This window comes from Chanos chanos, chromosome 5, assembly GCF_902362185.1.
Source record: "Chanos chanos chromosome 5, fChaCha1.1, whole genome shotgun sequence".
Lineage (NCBI taxonomy): Eukaryota > Metazoa > Chordata > Actinopteri > Gonorynchiformes > Chanidae > Chanos > Chanos chanos.
This window is the reverse complement of record NC_044499.1, coordinates 46934229-46948227: the sequence shown is the minus strand read 5'-3', so window position 1 is coordinate 46948227 and position 13999 is coordinate 46934229. Positions and strand designations below refer to the sequence as shown.

The following is a 13999-nucleotide window of genomic DNA, read 5'->3' as shown; positions in this document are numbered from 1 at the left end:
TCAAGCGTGCGTTGAGGTTAGACAAAACCCCTTAACGGACCAATACATTTTTTGCACTTGTCAGAATAGTTTTTTGGTGTCGACGCCGGCGCTGAACCTTTTTGCGCCGAAATATAAAATTTGACACGGGAAATCACATGTTCGTTAGCGAAAGTGAGATATGCAGGACTTACTTATTACCTGCACGGGGAGGTTCTTGTTTTGCGTCGTTCTCAAAGATTGAATAGATTGGTTCATTTTGGAAATAAGAGGGTGGTGAACTCCAGAAACAGTATTCCGCTGTGTATAAGACTAAATGTGCCTTTCTGTTTGACGTGGATTTTTGGGGCTACAAATGTCTCCTTGGTTTCCATTTTTTGTGACCCGATGAGACGCACACCTCAAAAGACACATTTCGAGGATGGACGGCTGCGCTCGCAACCTCGCAAATACATACCGCTGTGGATAATTCGCTTAATGTGTCAAACCTGTTTATAGGACTCGCTCTGATTTGTGACATGTGCTGCTTGTAAGTATAACAATACCTTTCAAAAGACATCTCCGTCGATGTCGAAGCTTAAATCTTCTGCTGGTCGGTGTCTAGTCAAGCCATTTTACCGAACCACATGAGAGGAACTGAATCATCTTGAACTCACCAAAGGACTGGATTTCTTCTTCATCAGGATTATTGTGGAAAGAGGCACGTATAGTTTACTAAACGAATACACACACCTGGACTTTAAGTAGCGAACGACAACTGTAAGGGTCTTTGTTTTCATCTTTTAAAATAGTCCCTCGCAGTTTATATTCAGTTTGTGATGTAGCGTGCTTATACACTTTTGTCCTTGTCATTTCATACAGTTGTAAGAGTTTTGAAAACCGGAGAGGTTAAAGATGATACTTTTCCGTAAATTCCGAGTTTTGATACTCATGGTGTTTCTGGTCGCATGTTCGATGCATATCATGATTGACTTGTTACCAAAACTGGAGAGACGGAGCAACAGCGCTTGCTCTTGCTCTCACACACCCAACGAGGAGTCACAGAACTGGGGTAAACATCGACCCGGGTCGGGACCAGAATCGGGTTGGCCTAAGAAGCACACTCTCAGAATACTTCAGGATTTTAGTAACGAGCCCAGTTCCAATCTTTCCTCTCATTCACTGGAAAAGATTACCTCCGCTGGAGATAAAACAGACGCGTTGAAAAGACTCGAAGACTATGTAAAGCCTGGCGAGGTCAGGAGACACGTTTCCCAGGACGCCACCATCAGCAAGAATGTAGCTGCTGTCAAGGGTTCCAAGCTTTTAGCACTGTTTGATCACCCTTTGTACAAGAGAGCTCTACCGACATTGACGGAAGAGGACACATTATTCAACGTCAATACGGATATGAGATTTGATCCTAAAACTGCAGAGAACCAAGAATGGTAAAATTATTCAAAGAACTCTCTCACACACACACTCGCTCTCACTCACTCACTCTCTCACTCACACACACAGAGTATCTGAATAATTTCAGATTGTTGTAATTTCTAAATTATTGATTTTCGTGGATCAAGCCTTCCTAACCTGAAAGCACTGAACATAGCAATTATATTGGCCCGAGAGGACATGTAAGACGATTGCTGCTGCTAATTTGTTCCTTTTTGACTCAACTTTCAAAGAATAATTTAAAGTAAAATTTGTAGTTTAGGAATCAATTACAGTCCAACAATATAAGACAAAAAAAGTTAACTGAATAAGTAACAATATCACACTGAATAACTGTTTCTCTACCGTTACTTAAGTGAAAATACAGTAATTATATAGGGCAATTGAGTACAGGTATTTTAGAGTTTTGCACACCATTTTATAGGATTAGCAGGTGTTTCAAAATTATGTTGCTAAGTCATCTGTCACTGAAGTTCCAATCTGAATGCATCCAGCCATGACCGTTGGCAAATAAACAGCAATGTTTCTCTCAGTGTTGTATTTTCTCTCTCTCTCTCCCTCTCTCTCTGTCTTTCTTTCTCTGCAGGCATGGCAAGGGAAAGGACGATGAGTTTACTCCTACAGGAGAGCTGTCCACGGACTCCTATCCCAACTGGCTCCGATTCCACATTGGGATTAACCGTTACGAACTGTATTCCAGGCATAACCCGGTCATTGATGCAATGTTAAAGGACCTTGTCTCTCAGAGGATCACCAGTGTGGGTAAGTTTGTGTGAGTCAGGCCCAATGGTACATGTTGGGGAGTTGTTCCTGGCACGGGAGCAGTGTTGCTTATCATTTTCTTTCCTTTTTTTTTTTTTTTTTTTTGTTGATCGGAGAGAACGGCGAGTACGTGCAAAATACACTTGCTGCCGTTTTGCCCTCCAACCTTTGTTTAATCAAACAGAGGCTAGACTTTCTGTCCTTCCTACACAGTGACAGCTTCGCTCAACCATGTGACATATGGCCGATTGCTGTCTTGTATTGCAATTTAAATTTTGGAAACTGTAAATTTTTTGGTTCTCTGTTTTTTTTTTTAAGTCGTCATGTTTTGGTCTCAACAGCCATGAAATCAGGAGGGACCCAGCTGAAGCTAATCATGACTTTCCAGAACTATGGGCAGGCCCTGTTCAAACCAATGAAGTAAGTGGACCATAAGAGCCACACAGACTCCGTGCACACTGTCATCCAGTCATAGATTCTCTGCTTTGCCTCATACGTGCTTACACAAGGGAGGGTAGCATGATTTCTCTGCAGTGTTAGATCAGGTTTGCACAACCCAGGCCCTCAGGTCCAGAAGTGTGGTTTGATTCTTATCTCTACCAACCACAGCACGCTTTGGGCTGGAGAATGTACACACCTGTTTCGCAGGTAAAAAAAAAATGAGCCTTTGATTATTTGCCGAGGTCAAAAACTAGCATGACCCTGGCCCTAGGGGCCATTACCAGACCAACACCTGCATTGGAATGACACTTGAATTCAGTGTCACCGTTGTCTAAGACCCTTGGCTCTTATTCCGTTCCCCTGCCTTGCATGTCTTTGTTTTAGCCCTTCGTTATCACAGGTGTTTGAACCAAGCAAGGGCTTGAGGATTAGTTTAGCTGTGGAATAAGTTGTGCTATTGCTGGACTGAAACGAAAATGTGCAGGGCAAAGGGGCCCTGAAGAACAGATTGAGAACCACTGCTTTGAGAAGTGTTTAGTATACAGTCAAAGAGTACTCACAGCTCAGAGTCTCCAATGCAAAGTCATGTTAAAGCATTGTGACCCAAGTCAGATTGCTTGGCTGCCGCTTAATTATTTTTCTCATGCTTAAAAACAGTGTCAGATTTCAGAGGGTTTTTTTGTTTGGGTTTTTTTTTTTTGCCTTTCACCTCAAAACTGAAAGAAAATGTCATGCTATCTCTTCCACTGTGAGAGGTCAAAGGGAGCATCGCCAAATGATATCTGATGAGTTATATCAGACTTGGTAGTATCTGCTCTCATTTTGTATGGAATTGTGTCAGTTTGTGCCGCGTAGGGTAAGTAGGCTGTACGATGAAGGCCAGACTATCCTACTGTATCGCAGAACACCCAATCCCTTTCATCCCAGCAATTCAAATTTAGCTGCTAACATGTCTGCATTGTTCAGTACGTTTGTTTGGCACAGTACCGTTAGATGTCTCCTTAATAGCTGCCATGATTTTCTTGGACTTGAGCCACTGAAAAAGGATTTATTGTTAGTTTAAATGTGGTCCGGTGATAATCATAAAAAAAAAAAAAAAGGTTACGATGATAAGGGAAATTGTTGGTGGCTCTAACATTCCTTCTGTAGAAGATTGTAGTTGAATCTATAAATAGCAGTACCTTTTATACTTGTCGAGACTGGTTGGCCGACACTGTATCTTTTGTGCTAGGAGTTGATCTATGCTCTGAATTTCATAAACAATGCAAGCACGTTTGAACAGATGACATTGAAGAAAAGCATTCATTTATTCTCTTTTCCTGACTTACGTTTTTTTCACGGCCTCATTGCATTATTAATATCTGTGGCATACGTTGTGGGTTCTGTGCTGCTAATCTGAACCAGTGCTAACACTGTTGTGATCTGCATGACGGAGAAAGAGTGTTATTGGTCCACTTCATCCCTCTGTCTACTGCTGGCCTGAAAGGAGACATTCAAGTGTTGAGACTCATAAAGGGGGAAATGAATCAAAGTATGGCTTAAGTATAACTGAACAAAAAGCTCTGATACATCTTTATCTTTATATATGAAGTCATTCTTGGTCAGCTACCCCCGTATCTCATCTTTGTAAAATTCCAGTAAAACTATAGCCTAAGTATGCAGTTTCAGTCACTGTTCCAAGAAGCTAGGCTGCGACTTCTCTTTTATGTGTTCTCTGTGGGTGTGGGTGTGGGTGTGTGGGTGTATACACCTTGTGAAACATTTTGTCTTTTTTTTTTTTTTTTTTTTTTTTTTAGCATGATTTGACACGTGTATTAGATCTTTACCTCGGTGCTGTTAAGAGATGAAAGTGACTAATTAACAAATAACACTGAAAAATTACACTTCACAATTGCTCTATCACTTATAGTCAGCAGAGATGCAAAATGCTTTTTATCATCTCCTGTAATTAGTATCAGTTGCCCCAGACCAGGTTCAGTTGATTGGAAAATCAGTAGAGCGGAGCTTGGAGGTCCCAGGTTTTACTTAAAGGTCAGAAAGTCAGTCATTCCATAATGCAATGGATGATCTACAAACGGTGAAAAGTTTTCATGGCCGGCTGTTTACTGAGGGCCGTTCTACCAAATTCAGCCCACACGCTGACCAAAAGATCAAGCTATGAAGCCTTGATTAACCTCGGTGCGTCAGCTGATCACTCTCGGTGCAACCTGTGTCAATGTGCATGAGTCATCTGTCAGAGAGAAATTGCACAAATTGGTCTGTGTGGGAGGTCAGGAGGTAAGAAGCTCCTGTTCTCAACAAACACAAACACATGACTGAAGTTTGTTGGAGACTCACCCGGTTGCAGAACTTTGGAACAATGTGCTGTGATCTAACGAGGCAGAGGAATGGAGATCTGGCTGCAGTACTTAGACATCACGTCAAGTAAAACCTTGCTGTCGAACAAAAGAAACTCGTGCTAAAGGAATGGTTATGTGAGCATTTTTTGGTTTTGAGCTTGCTTTGCTGCTGCAGGGCCTGGGCAGCCTGCTGCTATGACTGAGTCAACCATGAAGTCCGTAACATTACCAGGGAGACGCTTGCGCAGAATGTGGGGGCCATCTGTCAAAATAGCCGAAGCTAAACCGAAAATGGAACTTGCAACCGGATTACGATCCAAAACACTAAAGCAAACTCGCAGCAGAATAGGTGGAGAAGAGGAAGTGGAGGATTTTGAAATGGCTGAGTCAAAAGTCAAAACCCAGATTTAAATCCAATTGAGATGCTTGGGGGGGGGACTTGAACTAGGTTGTATGTGTGAGAAAGCTGTCAAATGCCATGCAGCTGAAGCAATTCTGTGTTGAAGAGTAGGCCAGAATTCCTCCCAGTCAATGTCAGACAGAAAGACAGTTACAAGAAACGCTTACATAAAGTTATTCCAGTCAGAAAGGATAACACCAGCTATTGAAGTGAGTGCACTTGTTACTTTCACTATTTCCTTTGATTTTTCCGAATAATTTGTCAATCAAAATATTCTTTTTTTTTTTTGTGTTAGACTGAGATGACTTAATTGTCCACTGTTGGTGGCATAACATGAAATTGAAGATCAGATGTCCATGTGACCAGGTATCTCCTTTGAAAAGACTCCTCAGGGAGCTTTATCAGAATAAACAAATACATAAAATAAAAGGGAATCTTTTTAGCTTAGATAGTGGGATAACAAGAAATGAGTCTATTAACTTTCTGTGAGGTATTAAGCCTCGTTCGTCTCGGTCATGTGGGTACCGCGTCTGTTATAAAGTAATGAGGCAGCAAAATTTCTCATACTTACAAAATTTGAGCTGTTTCTTTAGACGTGTAACCTTGGTCTGTCAGTTCTAATTCACACGCAAATTTCACTGCACTGCAAGGCTTACGGCTTGTGTTCTGAAATTTAAGACAACAATGCGCTTGTCCACTGGAAAAAAAAAATCAGTTAAGAGAGAAACTTAGAGAGGTACATTTTGTCCAGGTGAATGTATGGGTGCTGAAGTAATTAGCTAAAAAGAGGCCTTGGAGATAAACTCTTGCCTATTTTTGTTTGTTTGTTTTTTACGTGGTGTTTTGGGAGAGAAAAGAGCAATGTAGCTTTGGTGAGAAGTAGCTTCGATGGATTAAAGCACAGAGGACTGCTTGCAATCTGTTCAAGCTATAATTAGTACAAACCGACAAAGACAGTGAGATGTCCTCTGGCCGCGTCGCTGTAAACCTTACTCGTGTCACGTTATTTTTGGTCGTGGTTGTTTTATTTGTTTCACTGACTTTTTTATATTTTAGATTTTGTATCTTCATGGGGGGGGGGGGGGAGGAATGAAGCGAAATCTTAGATATTTACTTAGAAAATCAAATTTAAGGAAAGAAAGCAACTGAACAGAACATACTGTGTGTTTGTCTCTCATATCTGTACTTGACCTCTCTCTCATTATTGCTGTCCACTTCAAAGACTAAAGGACCAATCGGGAAGATTTCCCTCCACAGTATGCAATGCAGTTTTTACCTCCCAGATGTCGCAACCCTTAAAAGAGGGACTTTTTTTTTAGCATCTGTGTCATTGGCCAGTTAAGCACCCTTCCTCTCATTCTGCTACCAGACAACAGTCACAGGTTTTTGGCTTTTTTGTTTGTTTTTTCAACTTTAACACTACAAAGAATGCAACGGGCATCCTGTAACCTTCATAAAGATTGTGCAAGAACTTCACAGGGCTCTTAACACACAGAACCAGAAAGTGAATAAACTGAGCACGTGAAAGGAAAGACACTTTACAACTTAAGTTTGAAGGTTTGCAAAATGTCATTGAATAGATGAGTAATTTTTATACTGAAAATGTTCTTAATTGGATTTTTTTGTAATGGTAAGGCCACGGTTGAAATTAAAAAAACAAAATGAGAAGTGGAACATTACGACAGCTGTCCTTTCTCAAGTTCATTGGAAACATTTAAATGTAGAAACATGACTAGTTACCACATGTGTGGTGAATTAGACTGTTTTTAAATGAGTCATTTCCATTGTTGTCTGTCATGCAGTCCATTGTCGTCATGTTGTCCTTTGTCTGTCCTGTAGTCATTTGCCATGATGCCATACACTAATGCATTTCCTTCAGGCTACATATGGTTATGTTCATGAATTGTCTTTCGTTGGCTCTAACTGACATGGCTTGATTAGTACACTTATTTTAACAATTAGCCTGTAGGCTACATGTCAAGATGTTTACATGACTTTATAGCTCAGCCAAACCTATGATGATGATGATGATAATAATAATAATGATGGGGTTTTTTTTGGTGACAAGTCATTTCTTGGTACAGAATTTTGCTACTTGTCTGTAAAGTCTCAGTCGAACAAGAACAGTTGAGAATGAGAACAATTGTGTGCCAAGCACCAGAATAGCAAAGCGAGCTTTACAATAGACAAGCCACCCAATGATTGAATTGAAGGGTTTTTATCAAATACATCAGCGCCTGAGGCAGCATTTTAAGATAACAAAGATTTCAGCCTCAAACAGGCAAGTTTGAAAGACTACCCTCTGAAGCCTGCAATACTCTAAATTGGATCTGTCTGCATAGTCGAAAACAAACAAACAAACAAAAAAAACAAAGTGATGTCAGGACCATAACACTGTTCTTCTCTGAAGTCTTTTTTTTTTTTTTGACATTCTTCACAGTATACCTGGTGTCAAACAGACTTTTTGACATCATCTTGGTTTGTCTGCGTAAGAAACTTTTCTGTATAGGTTTTTTTTTTTTTTGAGGGGAAAACTAGTAATTTGGCAAGTATACCCTCATTTACATAATGAAAATGGACCTGTTTTGAGGCTGTAGACCGCATTTCCTTTCACAGTTTCCTTAACTGTGGGGAGTAGGAAATGATAAATGGTAGTCTGTTATCTCTCTCTCTCTAATGAAAGCTCCATTATTGTTGATCCTCTGTGTAGCTGACGGCTGCAACTCTTAGTATTCCTGGTGGACGCAAGCTGTTTTAGAATCCTGCTTACTAAATAAATAATTATAAGCTCAAAAGTTCGTAGAACAAAACCGCTTCATGTCAGGACAAAATTGTCATTTAAACATTTTGATGAGTCAGTTTCAGTTAAGTGTCCTAATGACAGTTTGAGCAGTTGTACTATTGTTGGAACATATCTAATAAACACAGACATCTGTGACCATATATATGCCAGCTGGACAAATACAAAAGCGCCCATTAATGCAGTAGATATTGAATGTGTTGAAAAACCTTAAATTGTTTATATGCTTTTATTGATATGATTTTATATATCCAATAGTTGGATCAGTTGAATATATTGGCCTTTTATAATTATTATTATTATTATTATGTTATTAAATGCGTCTGTATGTTTGAGAGATGTTTTTATCAGTAAAACAGACAGAGAGATGACTAAGAGCTGAGATTATTTTGTTTTGAAGTGCAGGGAGGAACAGACCTTTTCTTTTGACAGCTCAGGTCACAGGGGTTTGGATGCAGCCGTTTGAAACAAAATAAGAAATTGGGACCACCAATATTTTTTTTTTTTTTAGGTAGGGTCATTTGTTTATTTGTTTGCACCGCATTGGGTTCTTCGGATTAAATTCCTGATGTCATATTAATCATGATAATGCGGTGTTCTAAAGCATGGATTTTTCTTTTTTTACCTCCCTTCTATGATAAAAACAGATTTTTTGGGGGGTTTTCATAAACACATCTGAAAACACCGTGTCAAAACTACTCTTGGTTCCATTTTATTGCAGGGCTGTCACTGTGGATCAGTACCTCTCTCTCCGTGGCAGACCAGTTGCAATTTTAGTGTAGCTGCTCTCTGAGCAGTCATTTCATTCTCAACTTTTGACAGAAATGACAATATTGTTTGTGACACGCTGCAATGAGCCAAAAATATAAAATATACCTGCCGGCTTTTGAGAGAACATTTCAAATGGCTTCATTCGCCACAAACCTTGCAGCACTGACTAGTTCGAGTAGAACAATTTTTGTTTGTAGCTGTAAACAAACTCTTTTTTTTTTTTTTTCCTCTGAATGTTTGAACATTACTCTTGGAGAATGGTAAGATATCTGTCACACGATAATGGCTGAATAGAACGAATCCCACATTAAAGTCATACATCAGTCTTACATCAAAGTATTAATTATCAAATTTATCATCACGTGTTTTCTCAGGCGTGTGTCCAGGTTTTAGTATTTCATGTGAGATGATCTAATCAATAACAGTTTTATTCAGCCAAATAGTTAGATAATATTATCATGTACTTTGTCAGTTTGAGCTCTGAGTTTTCTTGTGTGGGCTGTGTAGTTTTCTGGGAGGAGGTTTTTTTGTTTGTTTGTTTTTTTTCCCTTGTTGATTTTTTTTTTTTTTTTCAGTGCAAGAAATGAGTAATGTTGATTACAAAAATCAACTTGTGAGTTTTTGGCCTCAGATTTGTCCTCAGACTTCCTTCGAGCTGTAATCCTAGTGGCCAAGAATTGAAGTCCTCCTAATGTCAGCTGCTGTGCGACTCAGTCTCATCCGTGGAGACCATCAGTCCTGCTTGTGCTGTCTGTTTGGCTGTTGAGAAGCATTCCAAGAGAGTTACTCTCTTATAAAATGTCAGAAATGTAGAATTAGAGGAAACCCTCTCTGTCTTTTACCCCCCCCCCCCCCCCCCCAAAAGACTCGATCCCTTATGTTTAGCTTTCTCTGTCTGGTAAAGGGCAAAAGAAGTCCCGTAAAACCCGACACCCACTGCACACCAGTAGAAAGAATCTTATTTTATAACCTGTGGTTACTGTCAGGACGATGCCTTGGGGAACAATTAGCAGATAATGAAGAGCTAGGTAAAATACTGTCTTCACAGTCCCTCACATTCTTGATTGTTAGTCTTAATTATAACTGCACAGGCTTTTGCTTGATCCCCCCCTCCTCCCCCCCCCCCAGACAAACTCTCTAATTGGCCCTCCACATACCAGACTATGTTCAAGACATCATCACACTGATGGTGATCCATAATTGGTCGAACACGACGGTATGTGTCGAACCGTAACTGTGTCAAGCGCCATCCTGTTGAGAGCAGTTTAGAGCCTTACGCGTAGCTTTCTCCAAGACATCTGCTCTGCAGCTTAGCTTCAGACGACTGCAGCCCTGTCCTCTTGCAGGCCTCACATGACTCAGATATATTACTCCAAAGCTTTTCCGATGAGGATGTGGATTGCTCATCCGAGTGGCCTCTTCCCTTCCTCTTTTTTTTCTTTCAATCCCACTGCTTGTGTTGGTGTCTCAGAGAACATGTGTGGTCAAAACAAGTGACGCAACCAGCCTTCAGTTGAAACGTCACTGTAGGATATGTCTCAACAGGATATTGTCTCTTTCTCTCTCTCACACTCACACTCACACTCACACTCACTCACACACACACACTCTCTCTTTCTGCCCCATTGTGAGTCTAGCCTGAAAATGCCTAATAACAAACTCTTAACAAATATTATCTGTGGTAAAGCAGACTAAAAGCAGTACTCACATTACTAATATGGAAGATTTTGCTTTCATTATACCTTCATTATTACTGATATGCAAGATCACACATTCAGTTTAATAGAGCGTAAGAGGAGGATATGTAAAAGTTATGTAGCACGAGAACTAAACTGCTAAGCAAAAGACATTGATCTGTTTACTCAATGATACTGATATACATAGGCCATGTCATTAACAGAGGGAAAAAAAAAACCCACTGGCCTGTTTGTTTTATGCAAATATGAGCTTTGGAATCCAATTTGCGGTTTAAAAGATAAACCACAATTTTAACTCCAATTTGAAGTTAATCTTGAATCATGCAAAGTAATGTACATGAATTAGATCAGCTATAATTATAACACTGTGTGTGTGTGTGTGTGTGTGAGAGAGAGAGAGAGAGATTTTTGATGGAGTCTGGTCTCTGAGCAGTATTAAACAGAGTAGTTTCATAAAGCCTGAATGTCCAGTGAACCTCACAGTTAAAAAGACATTGCTTCACATTTGACTGAATTAGTAGATCTCTCATTGAAGAACAATGATTTTCACTGAGTTTCAACGTTTGTCTCTTTGTACCCCTTTGAACAGAATAGCTAAGACTTTATACAAGTAATAAGGGCCTAATTATTGCAGAAAAGTACAAGATTTGGTTTGAACTTTGGTTTAAAACATCATTGTGCTTGTGTAGAGTAAGTGAATAGACTATGAATTGTGAGGCTCATTGTTGATGTGACAGGGTTTTATAGTCTTATATGGTGGCAGTATGTATCTGTTATCAGCAGACTTTAGGCAACACATTGCTGTGTTTTTTTTTTAATGTTTTTTTCTTTACTGCTTAAGCACATAATTCAAATCAACAAAGAAGTCACCTTAGTCCCCCACCTTGAAATATGTCTGTCGAAGCAACACTTTAATTTTTTAAAAAACTTATAATAACTCAAAACTTTAAATCCTTGACACAAAAGCAAATGGTGCTATCAACCTAGTATGACATAGCATCTGATAAACAGCTATTTTCACCAGTCACTTGTGAAAGGCACAGTAAATATTAAATGTCGACTTCAGAGTGACATGCGGCATTAAAAGCATCAAATCTTCCATAATGGATTGCTGCTGGTGTAGTAATTATGAAAAATGATGGATATGAAATATTTCTGTTGCAAAGACTCCTGCGTACAAACTGTCTGAAACCAGACTTTACTGCATGTGAAATTTCATTGACCAGGAGGGGGGAGGGGGAGGGGGGGGGTTCATACTTATTTATTTCTTTGTTTATTTTTGCTGTAATCTACAAAAATAACAGTCGTAAATCATATCCAGTAATAACGCGCAAGTCCATACACGTAGTGAGAACACCTGTAAAACAAAATAAACAACATTGTATAAAGAAGCAAAAAGGGGGGGAAAAGAAATGAAAATGCACATGTCGGTTCCTGTATGCCAGGCTATCCACTTTCATCAGCTTCACTTCAGATTAGTTCTCAAAGGAAATCTCGCATATAGACGTGCAGTGCCACTCCCTCTCCAATTTGTCCATCCATCTCGTAAGTAAAACACGGTGGGGAGCTCTTGTGTATGTGATTATTATAAATAGCCACAGTTTTGCTGTTTTGTGATCATTTTCATGTGTGCATCAGTGAGTCACTCTCATGGCTGGATTCGTCATCAGCTGCGAGGGAATGATTGAATTTTTGTTTGATCTGTATTTTTTTTTTTTTTTTTTAAGCGATATCTGTATCATGGGGAGGATATTGTCTGTACTGTTCTCCACCAAATGGTTCTAAACAAATGGGTTTTGTGTGAAGACAAGGACGAATGGCTGATGTTTAGTTAAAAATGTTGCAGTTTTTGCCGATGTCGGTTTCACTTACTTTCAGAGTGTATTAACAACCGATAAATGAATAAATAAATCACTTAAATGTGAGAGAATGCGTAGTCTCGAATGCAGTTGTTCAGACAGCCTCAAGCCTTATTGAAAAATGTTGCTCGTGCTAATTTATTCCAAACAAATGTTAGAGAGCAGGCGATTTCCCCCCCAGTGCGACCGCTTTGACTGTTTTGAATCAAGTAAATGTCCTTATTGATGATGAAGAAGGGACCTGTTGGTAGATGGTTATGTGATGGATTCTGATCTGCTTAAGCCCGGGTTTGAATTGTTTGGATCGAATCCTCTGGAGAATGATGGGTTACAGAGAGGAGAACGTAGGAAGCAGGGCCTGGATGCTGTGCAGTCTCGTCGCGCTCTGCTCATTTCACATGAGCCACAAGCGGCGTGAGGTTCATAATCAGTCTTTTTGAACCAAATTTCTTTCTCTCTCTCTCTCTCTCTCTCTCTCTCTCTCTCTCTCTCTCTCTCTCTCTCTCTCTCTCTCTCTCTCTCTCTCTCTCTCTCTCCACTTTAAACTCTCTTTCTCACTCTCTTGTTCTATCCCCAATGTGACTTATTCATCAGTGAGACAAACAGGGCTCGGAGCCCAGTTAGCTTTTTCCTATTCTTTGTTTTTGTTCTCGGAGCATTATGTGAAGAGCTTCCACACATAGCTGGAAAATGTGAATGCTTCAAACATCGCGAGCGCCAAGGGTGTAGTTGATCCTTACTTTTTCTTTTTTTTTTTTTTCTTCTCCCTCTTTCTTTTTTTTTTTTTTTTTTGCTTCTTTCAAACTTGTTTTTCTCCCCATAAAGCCTCGCAGACTGTTCTCATAAATGTTTAACGGTTTTTGATGCTACAGCTACTTTTCCACTGTGTGTTCTGTATTTGCCTTATTCCTCTGTGGTAAGCTACTGAATTTGGCCGTTTGCTTCCTTTGCCCTTGTGCAGCTGGGCATTTGACTGAAGTGAAACACAGGCCACAGGAAGACAGTGGGTTTCCACCGCTGGCGCTGCAGGTCAGCGTTTGGTCAACCCTAACTTTCACCGCCTAAAAATTCCATGTGTGTGCTGCTTAGCGTCTGTGGCGCGAGTTCTGCCTGATTTTTGACTCGACTTCTCCGTGTATCACCGCAAATCCCCCCCACCCCCCGCCCCCCCCCAAAGGGGGAGCGGGCTACGGAGGATTTACTGCTGTGATATAGCCAGCATGGGCTGGGCCCCTCTCTCCCTCTCATTTATAGGGCTCCCTGGGTTTTTTTTTTTTTTTTTGTGGGGGTCTGCTTATCAATTTTCATCTGTCTTTTCCACCCAATAATTTACAATATTTTCATGCTAAGACTGTGCCCACAGCATCATGGGAGTTCCTACACTTGTATACCATACTTTTTTTTTTTTTTTTTTTTTTTTTTTTTTACATTGAATGTTGAGTAATGTGCATGACTAATTGTAGCATCTTAATGATCCATCTCAAGCCAGTTATTTTTTTTGAGCGTTCGTTCTTTTTTGT

The 13999-nt window shown here is 40.0% G+C and overlaps 1 protein-coding gene across 1 annotated transcript in view; it reads left to right on the top strand.

Annotated features, from left to right (window-relative positions):
• The first annotated feature begins 232 nt into the window (after positions 1-232).
• fam20cb (FAM20C golgi associated secretory pathway kinase b) overlaps positions 233-13999 on the top strand; it is a 31214-nt gene continuing 17447 nt past the window's right edge. The window contains exons 1-3 of the mRNA XM_030773509.1: positions 233-1406; positions 1997-2172; positions 2514-2592. Coding sequence (XP_030629369.1) covers positions 874-1406; positions 1997-2172; positions 2514-2592 — 788 coding nt within the window. The 5' untranslated portion in view covers positions 233-873. The remainder of the gene's footprint in view (positions 1407-1996; positions 2173-2513; positions 2593-13999) is intronic.